General features: G+C 40.5%; 1 protein-coding gene across 1 annotated transcript in view; it reads left to right on the top strand.

Annotated features, from left to right (window-relative positions):
• si:ch211-183d21.3 (serine/threonine-protein kinase SBK1) overlaps positions 1-14,097 on the top strand; it is a 17,354-nt gene extending 3,257 nt beyond the window's left edge. The window contains exons 2-4 of the mRNA XM_017418517.3: positions 8,292-8,533; positions 8,710-8,912; positions 9,340-14,097. Coding sequence (XP_017274006.1) covers positions 8,292-8,533; positions 8,710-8,912; positions 9,340-10,158 — 1,264 coding nt within the window. The 3' untranslated portion in view covers positions 10,159-14,097. The remainder of the gene's footprint in view (positions 1-8,291; positions 8,534-8,709; positions 8,913-9,339) is intronic.
• The last annotated feature ends 9,265 nt before the right edge of the window (positions 14,098-23,362 follow it).

Raw genomic sequence — 23,362 nt, 5'->3', positions numbered from 1 at the left:
CCCCCCCCCCCCCCCAAAAAAACAAAAAAAAACACTGATATTTTAGGTTTAATTCTGAACAACACGAGAGGGCGGAGATGCTTTGTCCATCTATTAAAGTCTAAGCACGGCGCAAATAGATTTGCACTGTGACACGGACGTCGTTTGGTTGAGAAAACGGCGACAAACTAAACAAACGCAAAAGTGTAGCTAATGTGGTGTTCCTTCATACATGTAAGACATTTTGTGAAAGAGTTGTCTCATAAAACGGACAAAAACGATATAAACCGGGCTTGCCACTTGTTCTGTGACTGATGTTGCAGCTGTTAGGATGCTCAATACTGATGACAGAACATCCCATAAAAAATGACCAGAATGTCCTTTTTAAAGCGTGGCCGTTTTTAGCTTAAAAGTCGGGGACAGAGGAGTTCAGTGGATGCAGCCTAACTAATCAACATTAGTGACTTTATGGTTCGGGGCTATCCTGAATGAGCTGCATAACTAATCATCTTATACTGCTGTTGCATCATTTAGCAACATCCCCATTTCGCCCAGCTCATATTAGGCTCAGATTTCTCCCATGTTTCTGACATCAAAGGGACGCAGACTGAAAGGAAGGAACGCTTCAGTTCTCGCCTCGCTGGATTCTTCCTCCTTCTCGTCCTCCACAGATGATGAAGCCTGTCTGTTATAACAGGAGGTTATACGGGGTTGTGAGGCTGTCATGGAGTGAGGGTTGCATTACAGCGCGTTCCTCTTGTTGCGCCACACACAGGGAGGACTCGCATTTTTATTATGATTGGCATTCATGATCAGGTGTCCGGGGAAATATTTGGAACCAAAGCCCTCATTTTTAAAACTGCCATGATGAAGGGAAACTGCCCGGGGAAGCAGCGGTATGCAAATCGCAGACGACACCACCGGCATCATTTCTCCCGCTCTGAATCATAAGCGAGCAAAAGATGACCTAATTTTAAAAAGGTATACAATTAGGAATGTTACATTTTTATTATTAAACGAAATAATATTTGGGTTAAATCTTTTATTGCTTTGAATTACATTAATAATGAACAGGGTTTGCATCCTTTATCAAAGCTGTAGCTGCTATAAGTCTTTTGGGTTTTGTTTCGAGGATTTCTGCTCATTTCTCCTGCAGAAATGTTGTTGTTTTTGCCATCTCTCAAGCTTTGTTCTGTTGAGGCGTTTCTACAAATTAGAGGGCCAAGGTAAAACCTCAAGTTAGTTAGTCTATCGCTCATTTTGGGTTGAGGATTATTGTCCTGTTGAAGAAAGCTTCTTTTCTTTTTTTTTGAATTGGGAGCCTTTTGTACAGATGGAGCCATGGTGCTACTGAGTGCATTGGATCCATTCCCTCTCCAAATAAAATGATCCCTGAGTCACTGACAGAAACACAAGCCTAAAGATTGATCTATTCCTTTTTTTTTTTCTTAATTGTGCACCTTTGTTCTCCAAACATATCTTTTGCCAACAGCCAGGAGGTCTAGTTACACCTGTAAGGCATATCTCCAAATTTACATCTGCTCTGCTTAAATGTCCACTTCCAAACTCCTAATGTCAAATGAAAGGCTGTAAGAACACATTTTCTCCCGACGACTCCTCTGTGAAGGTCATATTTGCGCAGGTGTTGCTGCACCATATAAGACTGCAGCTCCGCTCCAGTTCTTATGAGCCTTACTAAAAAAACAAAACAAAAAAAACAAACAGGACTTGATTAGTCATCCAAGGAATACATCCTAGAACTCTGCCAGATCTTAGCTTTCTTCTAACGGTGATTGTTTAATATTATTTTCCTCATTACTTTATGAACAAAAACATTCTAACTTGCTGGTATAATAGGCTGCAGATGGAGGTAAGTTTGACCTCCAGTGAAAAAAGGAGTTTTCACTCACTTCTTATTTGAATTAGTTGGTGTGTTGGACTGCTAGGTAAAATGAAAGATCACTGCCCACCACCTTTTATGCCAGAGTTTTAAAATGATCTAATGATGAGAAAGAATTAAGCTATAACCATTTGTGAATACTCAATTTCTTGCAATATTGCAAGATCTGTTAGTGCTCAGAGTATGTGTTGAGGATGATGTTCAGCTACTACCACAGCTCAATATCTGTTAATCTGACAGTTAGAGCTGTTTTGTGTTAATTAAGGTCTATTAGCTGTGGCAGCCATCTTAAAATTGGGATGTCTTTGACAGTTAAGCAGTTGTAAATGCACATCCAATTATTACTTGCTAAGAGCTTTGTTAAAATCTGTCCAGTGGATCATGAGATATTTTGCTAACACAACAGACAAACACAAACAAACAGACATCAGCAAAAACTGCCCGTTTGCCTTTGGTGGTGGGTGATAAATACAATATGAGTCCATGTCTTTACTTTGTAGCCCAGTTTCTGGTGGAAAATTGAGAATAGTCTTTAATGTGACTGTAATTAGTTGTCAATGTAATTTGAGAAAAATGGCTTTGATGTGTCTCTGCAAAGCTAATTTCCTCTCCCATCGTTGTACGGGATGTTTCACCTTGGGTTACTCCTTCCTGAGTTGCTGGTCATCCCAGCAGGAGGCGGCTGGGTGCCAACATTTCTCCTAAAGTCTTTCAGCCACAAGGCTGAGGTCACTTTTATTGGGTTTGTAACACAAAACAGAGAGAGAGAGAGGGAGCAGAGACAAAGTTAGTCTAGAGCGGGCCCCACAGGGGTCCAAATGGGAGCTGAGCAGAGCTGAGAACAGGGGATTTGTCAAAGAGCGAGTGTCTGTGGCCTGGGTCGATCCACAGCTTGGCAGGAGGTGTTTTTTTTATTTATTTATTTTATCTGTGTGTTCACAGAGATTCAAAAACCAACAGCTCATGAGTCTCTCTGAGAAAGCTGCCCGGGTGGGGAACACAGAGTTCTAAAACTGTCTTTAGGAAACCCTTTTAGTTTCGACTGAATGACATGAATACAAACACAGGAAGACAAAAAAAAAGTGCCATCTATATCTTTATCGCCCGCTGCTGAAAGTGATCGTGTTTTTGCTCATATCTGTGAGTTTGTTTGACCATTTGTTAGCAAAATACCTCATGAACCACTGCTCAGATTTTATTGAAACTCTCAGAAATTAATCGTTAGAAAAAGCAACCTTAGCTAACACTAAAATAACTACAATTCAGCCAATTTAACAGATTTTTAGCTAAGATTTAGTGTGGTAGTAGCTAAGAGTTGTTCACAACACACTCTCCGAGGACTAACTTATCACGTCAGATCTGTTTTTAATACTTTGCTTTAACTATTTGCAATTAGCACTGCATGTCTGTTAGCGAAGTATCTCTTGAACCACTGAATGGATTTTAATGAAACATTCAGAAAGTGATCATTGGGTTAACACCTACAACTGAGGAACCTTTGGAGCCAACCCAATTTAAGTTGGCCACCACAGCTAACCGACTTTAGGAAACACAAGAAAGGCAGCAACCCAGCCAATTTTACATATATTGAATTAAAATGTTGTTTTGTCGTGGTTTTGTCGTCCCCAACACATACTTGAAGCACAATTTATTGTGTGACATCTTTGCTTAAAACTCAACACTGTCTGTTAGCAAAATATTTCATGAACCACAGGACAGATTTTAATGAAACTCTCAGAAAGTAATCACTGAAAATACATCTGCCATTGCTTACCATTTAGAGTTAACTCAATGCATCCATCATTTACATGGTTTGACTAAAACAGTCACAACTCTGTCTCTTCTGATTATAAGATGATGTCTGTTTAAAGCTCTGACGTGACAGGCGGTGGGTTACCTCCATTCCTTCAATGAATGCAAGGCCTTTTATTTTACGCTGCGTTTTCAGTAAAAAAAAAAAAAAAAAAAAGATAAAACTTTTACTGTCTGTTTTCAGACAGTAAAAAACAACTTTAGTCATTTTGGATTTCACCCAGCGGCTTCACTTTGACCCAGAGGCAAAGCGTGTTGGGCATCCTGACAGTAAACCGAGAGATCTGTCTTCATCCATGACGAGCCTTTTGCCGAGAGCGAAGCAGCTAGTCCATTAGTATAAAGAGAGGTAAAGACGTGGGGGAGGCTCTGCAGTCTATTTCTTTCATTAGTAGCTTGTTTGGAGAAACCGACAGGAGAAGGGAGGAAAAAAAATGAAACAAAAGAGGGATGAGACTAAACAGACAAGTGTGTAAAGTGGCTGATTTGAATTCATCCCTCAGCAATAGGTGCTTTGTGTGCGGTGAAATACATTTTTTTCCCCCATGATGCCCCGATTGCTTGATTTACATCTTTGTTAATCACAGAGTTCTGAATCCATTTTCCTGTTCGAGCCTTGCCGCTGTCACAGCTCATTTCAAATGCATCATTTACTCACTCCCTCCTTTTCTCTGACAAACATCAAATAGGCTCCAGACTATTTTGAGCAGTTTGGAGCGTTTCGTCCAAAAATAAACTAGTTGAGAACAGAGAAGCTGGTTCTTGCAGCAGTTAATGGCATCACGGCGTACATAAACCATCAGAACATAAGTTAAGGTGTCAGATAGTCTAAAACAGAGGGATGGACAACCTTCTTTGTTGCTACGCATCAACCACAATGACTCTACCTAAAACTAAACTGAATTACAGGCCTAGCATTCCTTGGAGAAATGTATATCAATCACTGCTTTTTATGCCAGAATTTGAAGCTAAGATCACCTCATGATTATAAGGGACAGTTCTAGCTGTTTTGGTCAAATCCTGAAAATCACATCATGACCAGTCTCAAGCAATATTGTAAGATCTCGTGTCATCCATTAAAGTATGTGTTGTGAGTGACTCTCAGCTACCACTACACCAAATTTTATCTCAACATCTATAAGATTTACTGAGTTATGGCCATTTTTGTGTTTGCTATTGTTGATTAGCTGTGGTGGCCATCTTAAAATGAGGTGTCTCCAAAGGTTAATCATTTATAAATAGATATCCAGTGATTACTTTCTGAGAGTTTCACTAAAATCCATCCAGTGGTTCAGAAGATATTTTACTAACAGACAGACACAGTTGATCGACTTGCAGCCATTTTTGTGTTTTCCAAGGTTGCTTTGCTGTGGCGGCCATCTAGAACGGGGTTAATTCCCAAAGATAATCAGCAGCAGATGTACGTCCAATAAATTTCTGAGAGTTTCATTAAAATTCATCCAGTGGTTCATGTGACACTTTGCTAACGCTATAGGCACACAAACACACACACACGGGCTCACACAGACAGATACAATATTGCCTCTTAACTTCAGCGGCCGAATGTTGTCAGGTCTTCTAATTAGCAGCTGTTTTTCACAGCCAAAACCAATCTGGTGAATAAAGCTCATTGCTTAAATGTGAACTACTTCAATGACTACAATATTTTGTCCCTTTTCGTGCTTTCAACAGGTTTTTTTTCTCGCAGTGCTGTTGTCTCTGTTAAGCTGGAAACATGTACATTGGTGGTTTCAAATCAAATCTTGGTCTAAATATGCTAACGTGTGCACAATAAAAATGAACCACCGCTGTCTAACAGTCTAAAAACTAAAATACAGGTAGTTTTATGATGCCTCTGCTTGAGTGGATCAGGTGTTAAAGTCATTACAAGTATTTAAGCTGAGGGCAACCTCAATTTGTGCAGCAAATTGGATGTTTTTTCCTTTTCTGGGAACTGCTTTCTTTTGAGTAACACTCAAAGTGGTTAGTACTAAAAAGAAGTGCTGTTCTGAATTTGAATAATAGCCAAATGGAGCAAAATTGTTGATGTATTTCTGGGGGGAAATTACTGTCTGGTTGTTTCTTTGGGCTCTTTTGATAGAATCAGGAAAACAAATTTGACCCTTTTTTTTCGCTCCTCCTGCAACAGCAACATAAAAATAGTTGAATAAGCAGCCAGCTCATGGGGTTGTTTTCTAAAATAACCGTTAGGCCCTGTTCAGGCCTGGCACTAATATCCATTTTGGGTGATTCTGTTGCAAGTGGACAGGTTTTATTGAGAGTCAGTAAAATGTGTACCCCAAAATGCTATTTTTTGACACTCATCTGAGTGGCACCACACAAATAAAATCCTGACAAAACAGACGTTTTTTGAGAAGAATTTTAATTAACAGTTCATTTAAAAGGCTTTATACAAAAAAAAGCTGGTTCTTCAGAATTTTCCTAAGGATGTCTGTTAAATTATCTTTGTTCAGCTGGCAGCTGAGCAGCCTTTATTTATTTATTTATTTTTAATTTTTTTTACTCTGAGACATCCAGGTAACAGCAAGCTGCTTGTGTGGCTCAGGACGGATTGTGTTCAGACTAGCAAACGTATGCAGGTAAAAAAAAAAAAAGGAGGAGGTCTAAAAGAGAGAATGACTCAAACCCTCCAGATAGTTAAATGTCTGAAGCTGGATGCTCATCTGTATGTGGAGCGTGTGAACATTACCTTGTCTTTTTCCGCCTGAGAGGAGCGGAGAGGAGTCGAGGGCAGCGCGGCAGATCGGAGGTAGTTAATGTTGCAGTTCTGAGGCTCACAGCTGCTCCCTCTTAGAGGTGAGAGCACAAAGGGCCTTTGATAGAGTGTCTCTGTGCCACTGATACATCAGACCACCCCTGCCTCTCCTCCCAAACACTCACACAGAAGCACTTGCACACAATCATCTTCCCAGATATAACTTTATCGACACACCTCGGAGGCTCCATACTGTGTTTTCTGGGTCACATTGCAGAAAGGACCAACCACTCATCACATTTTCGGACTCTTAATCTAGTTTTTCAAAGGAAATGGAGCAGGAGGGAGGGAGTTGTCTTTGTAGGAGCCGAGTAATGAGTAATGTGATTAGGAGAGCTGCTCATTCTGCTCATGGAGCTGACTGGAAGGAGCCGGTGCCAGTAAACAAGCGCTCCCTGCGCTCTCCTCAGTTCTGTCTGATTGAGGCTATGGGGCCACGCAAGGTGGGCGGTCAGAGAAAATGTGCTACCAGTCTGTCAGTCTGTCTGTTTGTCCCGTTTAAATGTTTAATCACTACACTTGAACTACTAACTGGCCTGGACTCTGCTCAAGTCTCAAGTTAGCTCTCTGAAGGCGAAATCTATTGAACACGCTCAGCATGAGTTGGCTAAAATATTCATGTTTTCTTATATAATCATCTCCACGGTTTAGATAAAATCAAGAAGCAAGTGTTAACTGCGGGGATGCATGTGGTGTGAGGGGCACCCTTTCTATTTTCAGTCAAGCTCTTTCTTACTTTTAAAAGAGAACACTGAGTCAAGAACACAAGGCTGCAAAGGGTTGTGCCTTGTTTTAGATTCACTCCTCCCACGCGACCATCGCCCTCAGAATATCTGAATTAAACTTCCTCATCCAGGTTTTCTACCGTGTACATTCAGCGCCACAGTGTTGCGCTAATTCAGCCCTTTTTTTCACAAAATGTACCCAGCAAGTGACAGACACATTTACGGCTTTGAACCTGGTTTAAAGCAGCGCCGCTATAAAAATTGGCTGCAGGGAAAAAAGACAAACAGAAAAAAATAAAAAAGCAAAAGCGTTTAGCTATGACTGATGGATGAAATAAAGCCATCACTGAAATGGTTTCTCCTGATTTGGTGCCTATTAGTATTGTGTGTGTGCATGCTGTGCATGATTGGATGATTAAATTTGATTGTGTGTGCAGGGAACTGCTAAAGAGAGATGAGTAAAATCTTTAGCAAGATCTGCTGTATCGTTTTAGCTTTTACAACTTGTCCGATTGCAAATGGAGGCATGCACAGCCACACATCCCTTAACTCCATGTGAAGATTGCAACTAAAACAACTGCATGTTTACCTACATGTAATATGTGTAACGAACAGTGCACGGTTATTTTTTCCTCAGCTTCAACCGTTTGATAAAAAAACGCAGAGTAACCAGAATGCAAACAGAATCATTTTCAAAGCAACACCAGCTTTTTAATGTAGACTGGTCACCTGTTATTTGTGGCATGCAGCCCTCGATGCTGTCAGCTCTCTAAAATTGTTGCCATTTGTTAGCCCCTCCATCTATTGATTTCTCCATAGCTGCCTGCCAGTAAGTGCTGTCTGAGGTCTCCCGTATCTGAAAGCCCGTCAGAGTAATCTAGAAGTCACAGGAAGTCCAATACATTTACGGAAAGTTCTCGCCATGTTGATGCCTTTCTCTGTATTGATCACGTGGAAATGAGGGTCCGGTAAATTACTTTTGTTTCATCTGTCCTGCTGGAAGAATGAAATGCGCAATATATGCTGGAAAAAAAAGAAATCATAAATTAATTTTCCATTTATCATCAAGACTCTAACAGGATTTTCCTCTCCTCCTCAGCCTGCCACATAGTGTCAAGACGAGCCTGTCTCTTTCTCCGTCTGGGCCAGGACGGGCAGGCAGCGGCGGAGGGTCCCCTACATCCAAGACGAGCTACTGCGGAGGGGTCCCGGTGGAGGACATGCAGGCGCTGGCCATCACCTCCCTGTCTGCAGCAGATGTAGCCAAACAGTACGAGCACATCCGCGAGCTGGGGAAGGGCACGTATGGCAAGGTGGACCTGGTGGCCCACAGGACACAGGGTGAGTTAGTTGATGCACGGACGATACAAGATATAGCCTCTGTGCTAATCCCGCTGGTTTGCTTTAACTGTAAACCAATAGTGATGCCAATTTTAAAATTTAAGACACCCGAAGCACCTGTCAGACAGAATCTAATCTAAATTGCGTTGTGTGTTTTGCCTTATTGCCTTTTACAGGCAACAAGATAGCACTGAAGTTTGTCACCAAGAACAAGACGAAGCTCAAAAGTTTCCTGCGAGAATACAGTTTAACAGGCTCGCTGAGCTGCAGCCCTTTCATCATCAAAGTCCTCGACGTGCTTTTCGAGACTGAGGACAGCTACGTGTTCGGACAAGAATACGCCCCCGCCGGAGACCTTTTTGATATCATACCGCCACAGGTAGCGCTATCAGCTCTTCCTCCAGCCAGTCACCATTCTCGCCCAAAAGCGAGTCACTCCAATCAGCCCCAGTGTTCAGAAAGAGAAGTTTTAACAAGCTCTCCAGGGATTGGAGTGTTCATTCTGGTTTTCTTTCTGCACCAAAGCTCTCACTGTGCTTTAGTCCCATTCCAGTTGATGTACAAGAAATGCTTGAATTTAGGGGACTTTTAAAAAGTTGTTCAAACAGATTGCAGTTGAATTTCAAACTAGATCTTAATTTGGTTTTCCTTTTTAGAGGATATGACTTTTCTTTGTACTTTCCAATGTCCACTTTTAGTATTGTTACTGTCACCTTCTCACCATTAGGCTCCTTTACTGTGTCACCTCTCAGAGTAGAGTGTGCCTATGAGAGTTCAAATGTTCTCACTTTGTGTTTGTTTTACAGGTGGGTCTGCCTGAGGAAATGGTCAAACGCTGCATGCAACAGCTAGGCTTGGCCCTGGACTTTATGCACAGTAAAAGTTTGGTGCATCGAGATGTCAAACCGGAGAATGTGCTGTTGTTTGACCGTGAATGCCGCCGCATCAAGTTGGCTGACTTTGGCATGACCCGACGGGTAGGCTGCCGGGTGAAACGGGTGAGTGGCACCATCCCCTACACGGCACCGGAGGTGTGCCGAGCTAACCGCTCGGACGGCTTTCTTGTGACGACCAGTTTGGATGTGTGGGCGTTTGGCGTGTTGGTTTTCTGCATGCTGACGGGTAATTTCCCCTGGGAGGCGGCGTTGCCGGCCGACGCCTTCTACGAGGAGTTTCGCCGCTGGCAGAAGGCAGGTTGCCCAGTGGGGACGTACCCATCTCAGTGGCGCCGCTTCACAGATGACGCGTTGCGCATGTTCCAGAGGCTGCTCGCTGCCGAGCCGGAAAAACGCTGTGGCGTCAAGGACGTGTTCTGCTTCATCAAGTATGAGCTGGTCAGCGAGCTCAGGCGCAGAGCCTCTTACCGGGCAAAAAGAGGCGAGAGATCAAGCTCAGGAGTGTGCACCGGCAGCTGCACGGCTTCCTTGTCATCACGTTCTTCCCACAGACACCCTGACCCGTCCACCCCTCCAGGAACATCCTGCCTGCGCCCAGCGCCTCTTAAACGTAGCGTCCTCTCCGACCCGCTGTCTCCCAGAGAAGAGTCCGGACAGCATCAATCTCCAGGCCGAGACAAGAACAAAAGCCAGATGGTGATGGCAACAGCCATAGAAATCTGTGTGTGACAACGCTAATGTTGGCGCTAAAAAACAGATGGCTTTTCACAGTAATAACAAGCTGTGAAGAGGTGTTAATGACTACCACAGAGACTCAGTGAATAAAGGAGAGGTACTCAAACCTTGAAAGACAAACTCAGGGTCCAGTTCCAAGCTGTGGAAAAGGACGTCATCAATCAGTGGTAGACACTTGGACAGCCTATCACTGATATTCAATGAGATTGAAGTTTTGATTTGTGACCAAAGACTGCTTCTTAAGCGGAGAAGCCATGCAGGCAGCATTTAAGAGTCCCTAGATGCTCCTCTAAGAAGCTACTCATTCTGCCAACCTCATATTGGTGTTTCCTCTCCATATAATGTGGCGGTGCTAATTATTTTAAACCTAAATTTACTCCATGTCTCTATACTTCAGTGTTTATAAGTTTTAGCTGTCGGTAGGCCGAAGACAACTCTGGAATTGACTGCCATTTCTCAGACCTCCTGCCAACTTCCAGTGCGTAAAACCAGACTTGTCCAAGATTAGGACTTAAAGGAAAGGTATTAAAACATAATGTAGCATTTTCTATGAGACGACTATTTCGTTTTTTCATGTACGGTGCCTGAACGGACAGGTTCTCAACGGTAGGCGTCAACTCAGGACTCTTCAGTGGGATGGATTCTGTTTGATCACAACTGGAAAACAACACGTGGCACCGATGAACACAACAACAACACAAGAAAACACAGGGAGCGTCCATTTTCTGACTGAAAATAGTGAACAAAGAAAAGATACGGAAATGTCCCTTTCCCCCCTTTTCTACCTGTGTGTGTTTTAAAAGTTTGTTTGTATTTTAAATGCTGAAGCACAAGATTTTTGTAAAGGAGCATAAGAAAAACTATAACTATATTGTACATAACATGATATTTCTAGGAGTGCACCGTCAATTCAGGTAGTTTAATGTAGCTGTACTAATTTTCTACAACAGTGAAGAGTATGGAGGTATTACAGTCACTGTTGGGGCAATGTACTGTATGTAGCAACAGAACCTGACTAAATGGATGGTCTAGCTCAACAGATAAAATCTATAGATGTGTGATCTAAAGCCAGTTACATTGTATAACGTTGTAGCAACTTCTGTTCTGGTTTCTATCTAAAGTATATCAGGTGGGTTGTTTTTTTTTAGGTTCAACACATAAATCAGTGATTTTTGCAGCTATGACCTTAACATGAGTCAAATGTATTTTCAGTTTTAAGTTTAAGTTGTCAGACCTTCATTGATTGAGTTGAAGCTAATGAGAGCCGTGCTGCAGGTTGACACCTCACCGCTCAGAACATGTTGACCCAGTCCTCCTGCTCACTTTAATTTGATCTCGTTGGGCAGTTCATCCCAACAAATTGCTCGAACAGCAAAGCCCCGATGTTTATTGCTTGGGAAGATGGCCTCTGTGTCAGCGACCGACGTCGTGCGAGACGCTGATTGATCACACATGTAACAGCTCCGGCTTTCATCGGGAGACGGCTAATTATGAAAGCGCCTCAAAAGCACAAAACGCTCCGTGCCGCCGCGCGCTCGGCACCATTAGATTTCACACTTGAATTCGTCTCGTGTCAGCCAGGTGCGCGTGTCTGTGTTTCTCGTTTTCCACCCATGACAGCTCGTCACCTCTGTCGCTTCAGTGGCAGTCCTTCTCAGGTTCAGTGTCGGTCCTCTTCTTGAGAATTGAGTCTAATTGAACACTAATGGAACAACTTGTTTCTTCCCCCTCCTGCACAAACCCGCATGATAGTTGCTTAGCTTATTATGCCGAGAGACACGTTTCTGCAGAAACACATTTTCCTGCACTTTATGAGCAAGTCGTTATGCAGCTTCATCAGACCTAATCAAAGCTGATGATGGGATCTGTCATTAAATCCTTATTGATTGAGCCTGAAGTGTCAGAGGGTTGTATTATACACTGAGAGACAGAGTATTGGTCAATGTATAAGCACTCAGTAGTTTGCCATAACAACAAAAGACTAAACACTTCTTCAATTTAATATTCTATCTGACAATGTAGAAAAGAAAAATTACAAGAATTAAGTGGCTATTCAGCTCATAGTGCTTCTTGTAGGGATAGTTCAGATTTTTAGAAGCAGGGTTTTGTAGAAAGTTTTGAACAGTTAATATCTTACCTGTTGTAGATAGCTCTTCACATGACATCAGTTTGCAGAAACAGAGTTTAATTCTGACCCGTTTGACAGCTAATTCAAGAGGGGGCAGCTAGCAGTAGCAGGAATATTCCTGCAGAAATATCATTATTTTTCTGCTGGAAATACCACAAAATGTGAAACAGATATTGGTGTGAAGTGTCTTCAAATGATGGACGTTCTTCTGGGTCTTCAGAATTGCAGCAGCGATGTAATGATCAAAGAAATGACTTTACAGACATAAGTTATTCTTGAGCAGTGAGAGTTTATTCGAAATAACAGAGTCTGTGCCGAATTGAGACTTCTGGCCCAATCAGTGAAATCCCCCGTTCCTCTCGTGGCTTCTTCTTTTTATAAACATTTACCCCACCCAGTTGTAGAATAAAACACACACATATATCCCACTAGGACGGACTTTAACAGTATGAATTCAAATACATTCAATTCCCTTTATGGTGATAAGCTGGGATCTTGAGACATGCAACAGATAACCTTTCATATACATCTTTACTGCAGTTGTTTTCTGACGATCGTGAGCTTAGGAGCCCACAATCTACTTCCCAAGAAGGGTTTGTACCCGAAGACAATGTCTAAACTTGGAACTCAGGCCCCATCGCCACACAGCACAGATGTAACCTAGTTACCTCAGGTGTAAACTTTATAAAATAAGATTTGCATGAACAAATACTTTTTTGAGACTGCAGCTATGTGGTTTGGCTTCAGACTCATGTGAATCGGCCATTAGCTCATCAGTTTGGTCAAAAATAAACTATTTCTCTAAACTGAGGCCACTGAAAGAGCTTTCTACAACAGGTAAGTTATTCATTGTTCATAACCTGTCCACAGAACATCATTTCAATAAATCTGAACTATCCCTTTAAATGAAGTAACATCTGGATAGAGTAAAAACAATCCTTTTGTTTAGTACAAGTTATAATTTATGATAAAACAATTAGGGGTTTTGTGATTTTCTTAAAATATGAAAATTTTATGTTATACTCACAAAAAAATGTCCCTTTAGTTTTATTACTAAAGCAGAAACCTGAATTTACATAAATCTAGTTTCAACATTCTGTAAACAGCCAGAAAAACCAAACAAAACAAAATATCTATGTTTTTAAAACTAAAATCTTCTTTAATTAAGAAATATTGAAGGAAGGTACAGAATAAAAGTGGAACTTTGGCAGCCATAGGTGACGCTGAAGTTGCTCAGTGTATAAAAAAAGATCATTTAAAAAAATGTATCCCTTTAAAAGTTTATATGACAAATTTCTATACATATTCATTAGAAAGACCAATAAACTGGTCACAGTTTTAATAAGCAGACACAAAACTTCTTTAATTAATTATTTACAAAATCTCATGCGGTCTCATTTTCTTTGCACTTTTAAACAAATGTGACCTTTTTTGGGGGGCCCAATAGACCAATTATTTTTTTCATAGTTTAAAAAGGATATATAATTTAAGGCAACAACCAAAATTTCAAACTGTAAACAACAAACATATAGGTTAGCTTTACCCATAGTGTCTTATTTTAATGCATCATGATATACAGTATACAGAGTAAAGTGTGTATAAAATAGAACCTACTGCAGATTTAGTTATTCTGTGGAACAGAATAACTAAATGCAGCATTATAGAAGTTGTTTACAGAAAGCATTGTTTTGATTTAACCAACTGTGGCATTCTTACGTCAGTGTCATTTGCATCATTAGACAGCTGAAATGTGAACTGTTGTTCCCCGTCGACTGTTATTCCAGAAAATAAAGTGTTGAATTATATCCAGTGTATTTTTTTTTTAAAGTGTAGCCTTCCTCGACTTTATCCTGATCCAATGACGAACAGATATTGTGCCAGCAAATCTCATTTTCGAATCTAATAATTGTAAATATTGTACATATTGTGTCTTTAACAAAGGGAAAGAATAAACAACATGTTAATATATGTTGAAATAAATTTATGCACCACATCCTGCGGCTCCTGGGGTATTTCTGAGGCACGTGTGACTTTTTGTTGTTGTTTTTTTTTTAAAGCTTATTCAGCACAGCTTTGTGGAGTCCCCAGCCTATTAGATGAAGGTCAGCTTGAATCACATGCGATATCCCAAGGCTTAGTCTTTTGTCTGCTTCACCACTGAGCCTCCAGACTACATTAATGCTCCAGCCTCTGTCCTGAAAAGCCCAATTAACACATCTGTAGATAGACTGGAGTTATCTGTCCTCGAAGAGCAAAGCAGTTCAAGGACAGCTGGAATATGGCACCGAGGATGAGGACGGTCGTCGTCCCCGCCGCCTCTTCCTCGAGCTGCATCTCGACTGATGTGTCAGAGAGGAGGAGTTAGCTCGAGTTGTTCAGACAGTGGGAGACGGTGAGTCTGACTCTGCCATGGAGCAAAGCTAATCGGTTCAGACAGTGCCAGAGGACGGAAAGGTCAGCCGTGACACGCCACGTTTGTGGAGCGAGTAGAAGATTGTCCTTTGTGATATTCTCTGCCCTTAAAGTGCTGCGGCAGCCTGGTGGCAGGGGTAAAAGTCCTGCAGTGCTCAGGCAGCATCAGGTTTCACGACACAGACAACAAATTATCTGTCAAGACTCTGCAGCTGAGATTGAAATGCTTACCATTATCACACTGTGTGTTGCCAAAATATCAAATGAACCACTGAACAAAGTTTAATGAAACTAATCATAAAATGTAACTACAGCTGATGTTTAGGAGTAAGCCTGATTCAAAGTGGCTGCCACACCAAACTGTCCTTAAAAAAACAAAAAAATGGCTACAACCCAGTCAATTTTGCAGCTAATGAACTGAAATTTAGTGCCGTAGAAGCTGAGAATGATCCCAAGACATATCACGAGTTTGTGTAAGATCTTTGTTTTAAAATGTTGCCATGAACTATTTCCAGTCAGCTTTGTCTGTCTGTTAGCAAAGTATCTCATGAACCACTGATCAGATTTTATTGAAGCCTTTAGGAAACAACCCCTGGATGTACGTCTACAACTGATTAACTTTTAGAGTCAATTCAATCCAAGTCGCCACACCAAGTTGACATTATCCAACACAAAAATGGCTATAGCTCTGTCAGCTGTGCAAACATTGAGGTAAAACTTGATGTGGTAGTAGCTGTGAGTCATCCTCAACACATATTCTGAGCGTGACATCTCACATTATCGTGTGAGGTCACACATAATATTTTTTATTTTCAAGGTCTGACTAATTTCCCAACATAAGTTGATGTTTGGCCGTTAGTATCAATATGTTTCTGTAAGGTCATACCAGAAGGTTTGAGCAGGAGGAAGATATTTATCTGTCTGACCCTGCCTGTAAAAGGTTCAGCAGTGCTGGATTATTCCTCAGCTGCAGCTTTAAAAAGAAAAAAAAAACAAAAAAACAAACTTTGCATCTAAATCAAATTGCTTCCCAGAACTGGAGAAATCTGGATGTTAAGCCTTCAGCTGGTGGTCCATAAGAGTTCACAGAAGGGAAAGTGATCTCTCTGGATGCAGCTGTCTCTGTGAAATCAAGAGTTAAATCCTCTTCAGTCATGCTCTTTCAGTAACGGCTGATGTGGGTAACGTGAGGTGAGCGTGAACGATGGGGAGAACATTTACGGTCCTGATTCTGTCCTGGTTTTGTCAGCATTTTTGATTAAAAAGAAAAAAAAGAAATCCTTCTCATATATATATATTTAAAATTTATAAATAGGACAAAATACGGCACTTGTTGGCAACCTGAAGCTGCATCACTAGTGTTGTTGGTTAAACAGTTGAAAAATGTTTTAATATAGTTCACTTTAATTATAACGTTCTAATTCACAGGGAGGCAGGGCAGGCAGATTTTGAAACCATCAGAAATTAAAGCCTGATTGCTTCACCTTCTCACGAAGAAACATTAATAAACTAATACTTCAAGTTGAAGTTTTGTTTCTGTAGCACATTTAAAAACAACTTCTACTGGCCAAAGTCCTGTACATAAAATAGAAAGAAAATAACAACAAAGCACAAAAAATGATAGCTAACTGATTCCAGGAACACTTTGTTTGATTGACAGCATAGCAGTAATGCAAACATGTGTAAAATACTTTTAGCACCAAATTAATAGATATATTTATCAAAACTACATGAAAAGCCCTACATGAAAATAAAATACACCCTTTACAAAAACTTTCAAAATCTGTCATGTATTTACTATTCTTACATAATTAAATACCTAAAACTGTGTGTTATAAGAAGAAAAGGACAAAAAAAGGAATTGAATTTTCTTCAACTTTCTTTTTATAAATTCTTGAAAAGCGCAGATTGAACATTCTGAGATTGCAAAATAAAATTGGACGAAGTAGTAGAGTAGAGTTACTGTAATTTGAAGAACACATGCACAGCGGTGTCACCGGTAAGCTCCGTGGTTTTAAAAGGGTTAATATAGTGTTTGGTCAAACCGCTGATAAACTGAATTGAAATTACTTTGGATGGTGTGAATTTGCTTTGAGTAACAATTAGCTTTGAGTATTTCTCCCTGATTCTCCAACCTGAGATCACGCTGACTTCTGTGTACAGAAAGGTAAGATACTGACTCCTCAAAACACAACTTTTGAAAGAAACAGTTAAAGTTGTCATTTTGTGCACCAAGTAGACTTTTTAAACTGCTTCAAAGCTTGTCTGGATATTCACAGAAACACCGTTTTCATCAGGCAAGCCTTTGCACCTATAGCTGGTCATTTGCAACGCCACGGGGGAACATGTTGTCCTGTATTATAAACCTCCTGCGTCACCTCAGCTCCCAGCCTCTGCACCTACAGATGAATCACTCCATCAGTGTTGGCTGTGCCTCGAACCGCTCTTTCATCTTTGATCCTTTTAACAAAACAGCCTTCAGGCTCTTTGCCGGAAAATAGCAGCTGAAGATCTGAAAGTTGTAAACTCGGTCAGCAGGGGGGCGAATAGGAAGGGATGCTCTCATTTTCCTCAATGTGGGAGACAGAAGACAAGGCAGGGGGTGAAAAAAAAATTAGAGCAATGAGAGGTGTGCAGCACAAACAAAGGAATGTGACAAGTCTGGAAAATGTAATAAGAGAGTGGCATAAAACCTGCCTGCACCCAATGATGCACAACAGAAAGTAACTATATTTAACCTACATTTGTCTCTGATGTCTTTAGGTCACTGCAAACCTATTTATGAACAGATTTACTGCAGTAAATGTTTTTCTTTTCTTTTTCTTCTTTCTTATTCACAAGACACAAACTCTCAGAGTGTGGTCGTCTGCCTCCATTGCTATAGCAACTGAGATGATCCTAATTTAGAAGAGCCGTGAAATTTTCTTCTCGTTTTAGAAACCAGCCCTGCGTTTCCTCCCGTGGAGGAGGCTCACTGTAAGAGAACTCGCTGTTTCGGTTTGTATTTGGGTCTAATTTTGAAACCCAGAAACATCGCATTCTTTGTGTTGGAGTGGGTGTTCTGTTTTAGCACAAAATAGCTCATTGGAGCTGGAAGATGCTGCATCTGCACATCTCGCCTCCTCTGCACAGCCAGGAATCTGATACAGGAGGTTCACGGAGTTTGGGAATCACAAACTAACGAGGATGTTTTCACATAAAATGTACTCTGAACCCGCTTACGGGTGATGAATAATGAATCTGATAACCAGAAAACCACAAGATAACACAGAAATGGACAAATGTTGATCAAATTCAAAATTCTAGTCAACCATCTAGTCATCTATTTCCTTAACCACTCGACAAATCTTTATTAAACTTGCAGAAAGGAATCATTAGAGATCTGCAGCTGATTAACTTTTGGAGTCAACCCGATTCAAGATGGCCGCCACAGCCGACTGACCTGAAATGATGCAAATGACAATTTTACATGTATTAACCTAAAGTTTGGTGTGGTAGTAGCTGAAACTGATACAAAACACACAATATAAGTGAAAAATCTTTGTTTAAAATTTTGCCTTGAACTATTCTTAATCAACTCTATTGTCTGTTAGCAAAATATCTCATGAACCACTTTATTGATTTTGATTAAACTTCCAAGAAATAATGACAGGATGCACATCTATCATAAAGACATGATATCTATATTTTGTGTCATGGAGTCTCTTGTTTTCCTTTTTGATATGCTTGGTTTAGTCATGTTGTTCCTTGTGTCTTTATTAGATAATTCCTTGTTTGTTTCGAGATTCCTCGTGTTTAGTTTTTCAGTGTTTCCATGTGTTATTGGCCAATTTTCCCTTTGCCTCCGTCCTGCTCCTCCCACTCACACCTGTTCCCTGTAATCATCAGTCTCACCTGTCACCACTTAGCTCATCTACCCCACCCTTCTTAAGCTCCGTCTGGCTTCCATGCCCTGTCTGGGTTTGTTCTGTGTCTCCCTGAGTTTGGTTATTTTGCATCTTTTGATTCCCCCTCAGCCTTTTTTCTTAATTTTTTCTTCGTTCTGACTCTTAAATTTTCCTCTTATCTGGCTGCATCCTCAAGTCTTTACTTCCCCTAAACATAACATCTTATTAAACACAAAAAAGGCTTTAATTGGGTCCGTTCAGCAAATATTGTGCTTAAAAATTGTGGTAGTTGTAGCTGAGAGTCATTCACAACACATACTGTGAGTGCTGCTCATTGGGTGACATTTTTGCCGAAAATGTTGACATTAAGTGTTGGTGTCAACGCTGTTTGTCAGCAAAATATCCTGCTGAGCTACTGCTCGGATTATAATGAAACTTTCAGAAAGTTATCACTAGATGTACAACTACAATGGATTACATTTTGGAATGAATTCAACTCATGTCTGCCAAAGTTCATCTACGTTAGTTGACACAAAAATGGCAATAAATCAGTCAATTTTACAGATATTTTGCTAATATTTGATACGGTAGTAGCTGAGAATCATTCGCAACACACTCTGAGCGTGACATCTTGTAATATTGCATGAGATTGCACATAACTATTTCCAAGTTTGACCCAAATGGCTACAACTTTTTGTCATTTCTCAACATCAGATAAAACAGGAGATGATCTTTATCTAAAACTTTGGCTTGAAGGGCTGTGGGTGATAGGCAATCCTTTAAGGAATGCTAGGCCTTTATTATTATTATGTATTCCTAAGGCCTTTTTTGTGCAATTAATCATAATCTACCACAATCTACAAATTCAAGTGCCAATGTGTGTGCGCATTTCACATTATTGCAGATTAATCTTAGATACACAGTGGAAGCCTGCTGCAAAATAATTGAGCTGATTCTGAAATAAACAAACTCAAAATCAAAGCAAAGCCAGCTGGTGTTCATTTGAGCAAAGAGACAAAGCGTAGTAAGACGTAAACATCACTCCATGAGGCTGGTCTGTTTAATCAAATCATCCCGCACGAGGCTCAGGCTTGGACTCTGATTGTCACAAAATTATTTCTGCACATTTTTTTCGCAGCATGAACTCAAATATTATTGTCATGAAGAATCCCGTTGCTCACGCTGTGGAGCCTTGTTGATGCGCTGTACACCCCCCACCCCTCCTCCCCTCCAGTTCATATGTATTCAATCATCACTCGGGGCAGAAATGAAATTCTCCCCGCATTTTGAAGGCTGAATGTGAATAAGACCTGCGTGTGCCACCCACTAACATCTGTCATCTTCCAGGCTTCAGTTCTTCCATCTCTTCACGCCCATTCGCATGAGCTAATCCACCATGTTAGAGTGCATCAGCAATCTGTGATATTCTGCTTACACCAGAAGAAATCCCTGACACTGTACATCACTCCCCTCACACAATATTAGATTTTGAATTTAACACTGGATGTCAATGAGAATGAAGCCAAATAAGGGAATAAACCAAAACACATGGAAGGCTTTGTTTTAAAAACCTGTGCAACTTAAAATTAAAGACCTGACATTCCTTGAAAGAATGAACATCACCTGACATATTTTATGACAGAGTTAAACCAGGATCATCTTGTGATGACAAGGGATGGAATTAAAGCCATTTTGGTCAAACCTTGTAAATGATGTTATACTCGTGCAATATTGCAAAATCTTGCAAGATTTATGTGTCAAAGTTGACTCTCACCTACTACCGCATCAAACTTTAGCTCAACATCTGTAAAACTGACTGATTTGTAGCCATTTTGAGTTTTCTAAGGTTGATCAGCTGTGGTGGACATCTTGAATCAAACTGACTCCAAATGGTAATCAGTTGTAGAGCAATATTTAGTGATTATTTTCTAAGAGTTCCACTAAAATCTGTCCTGTGGTTAATGAGATATTTTGCTCACAGACATAGAGGGCAGGGTAGGTACAGACATAGAGGGTGAATTATTCACAGCTATTAACACTCAAACCTTTAGCACAATATTTGTAACATTGACTGAGTTATAGCTATTTTTCTGATTTCTAAGATCAGTCAGCTGTGGAAGCCATCTTGAATTGGGTTGACTCCAAAGGTTAATCAGTTGTAGATAAACTCCCAGTTTAAGAAAGTGAAGTTGAAAGCCGTCCAATGATTCATAAGATATTTTGCTAATAGACAGACAGACAGACAGAGATGGCAAAGTCTCAAAAACAGAGATAGTTTGATCAGGTAGCTCTCACAGTATGAGTTGGGAATGACTGTCAGCTACTACCACACCAGATTTTAGCTCAATATCTGTAAAAATCAATTAATTGTAGCCATTTTTGTGTTTGTTAAAGTTGATTAGCTGTGATAGCCATCTTGAATTGAGCTGACTCCAAAAGTGTCAGGAACGATGGAGACGGAGGCGAACCCAGAACGCAGACTCATTGTACGGGAACGGAAACTAATTTATTAAACTAAATAAACAAAATGAAAACAAACAGCTGATGTGGCAGCAAAACAAAAAGACAAACAGAGTAACGGAACCATGAAGAGACGGAAAGACAATAGGCAAACAACAACAGACATTAGACAAACCTTAGACAATGGACCAGCGAGGTATGGAGAGAAATGACCGGGTTTTAAAGACTGGGGATAACGAGGTGAGTGGGAACAGGTGGAATGATTACTTATTCGGGACAGGTGAAGATGGGCGTGGCTAACAGACAAATGAATGACTGGGGAAGAGTGGAAATGAGAACACAAACACAAGGAACACAGAACCAAGAAGAAAACAAAAACCAGATAACTAAAAATAGAAAACAAAACCAAAACACAAACCAGAGAACTAAAACAAAACCCAGAAAAAGCCAAATCACCACAAAAAGTTAATCAGTTAGATTTTCATCCAATGGCACTTTTTGAGAGTTTCATTAAAATCCCTCCACTAGGTCACACGATATTTTGCTAACACAAAGACATTATTGCTCTTTTGTGTTTGTTAGTGGGTGATAATCATCTAAATGCTCTGGTTCATTACACTTTTTTTAAACTGAAATAAATGGTTTTTTTTTTAATTGAAGTGTAGATTTGTTTGGAAAAATGAAGAAAACCTTTGATGCAAAACTGAAAAAAAAAGAAAAATCCAACTGTTTTGACATCTCACCACAAATATATTTTATTGTTAAAATAACAATACTGTATTTACAAAAGCATTTCAGAAAGGCAGAGTTTCTTAAACTTAAAGGCAAGAGGGAAATCTTTGGAATGACATAACTCCGTGTAAAGCTGCAAAGGATTTGGGGCAAACCGAAGATCGCTGATAGGTTCAGACAATTCAGAGAGATTTCTCAGATGGAGAGCAGAACTGAGAAACAGTCAGAAAAGGGACATCGTTCCTTCATGGATATCACTGCACAGGCTAAAAACTAAGCACTAAAGAATAGTTTATGGCAGATTTGTTGAATGCAACTTAAAACGCCACCATGGAAACACATCCTGCCACCTTCTCTAAGCTCAGATGAACTGAGATGAAGCCTGAAACTTGTCAGAACAAAAAACAGAAATGAATTGCACCTCTCTTTTTTTGACATTTATGGACATAATGCTCTCTTATCTTTTGGGTGTCACTTCTTCATTTCACACCATGTGTCTTCACAGTTTATTTAATAAATGGTCCTATTTTCCCCGTGCACCTGCCTTTAGAGTCTTTGTTCTGGTCCTTCTCACCATCAACACTCACAGCTTCACATCTGTTTAGTCACATACAGTATGTAGAGCATCTCTGCTGAAAAGAGGTGGCATGTTCCCTCTGGGCTGGGAGTGACACCTAACAAAACAACACCTAACATGAAACCATAAAACGCTAGTTAACCGAAATTAGAACAACAAGCACAAACCAAACACCGTGAGATCGTGGGATGCCAAGGCAAACGTGTTGAAACAAAACGCAGTCGTTAAAAAAACGGCGTCTTCCTGCACGGCTGTAAACAGGCACAGCTCCCCGTTGGATTGTGGTATCGGCCATCATCCGCGTGTCATTTCCTGCTCGTAAACTGCAAAGGCCCCTGGGATGCTTTTCAAGCACTTCTCATAATCAGTGTCATTACTTTCAGTTGTGCTCTAATGAGTTTGTGTAACAAGTGGGGGGATAAGGAGTGCAGCTGAGGAGCTTTGTGGCTCCTCGGCCGACACACCTCCCTCACAGAGAGCAGACCTGATTTCCTGAGTTGTCTTGACTGCATTATTTAAATGGTTCCTCATTTGGCCCAGACAAGCAGAGATGAATCTTTCCCCGGCATTATAAATAGAAAAAGGGTACGTTATTCTCTCTCTCTCTCTCTTTCTCTTTAAAAAAGCCAGTGCCATACAGCCCACCTTAATAGCTTTGACCTTTATAAAGAAGAAACACTCCTAATCGATGCTTCCATTTGCGGCGATGTTCAGCGACCACCCTCCGGCCAGTTTTCTGATTAGTGTGAGGAGGTTTTTAAGGCCCCTGCTGGGACGTATAGATTTTGTATTTTTGAGAAAACAGTCCATTGGAGATGACTGTTCCCTTATTGAAGTCTTCTTTCTGTTCGGCTTCAGCTTCAGCCTTTCATTTCTTAGAGGCCTTTTTATTATTTTTAATCCAATTCCACATTTTAACTCAAGATAATATTGAAATAAAACTCTGTTTCATTCCAAAACAAATGACTCCACTCTGCAGCAGAGCATCATCTGCTGATGAAG

Source organism: Kryptolebias marmoratus, linkage group LG17 (assembly GCF_001649575.2).
Source record: "Kryptolebias marmoratus isolate JLee-2015 linkage group LG17, ASM164957v2, whole genome shotgun sequence".
Taxonomy (NCBI): domain Eukaryota; kingdom Metazoa; phylum Chordata; class Actinopteri; order Cyprinodontiformes; family Rivulidae; genus Kryptolebias; species Kryptolebias marmoratus.
This window is presented reverse-complemented; position numbering and strand designations above follow the sequence as displayed.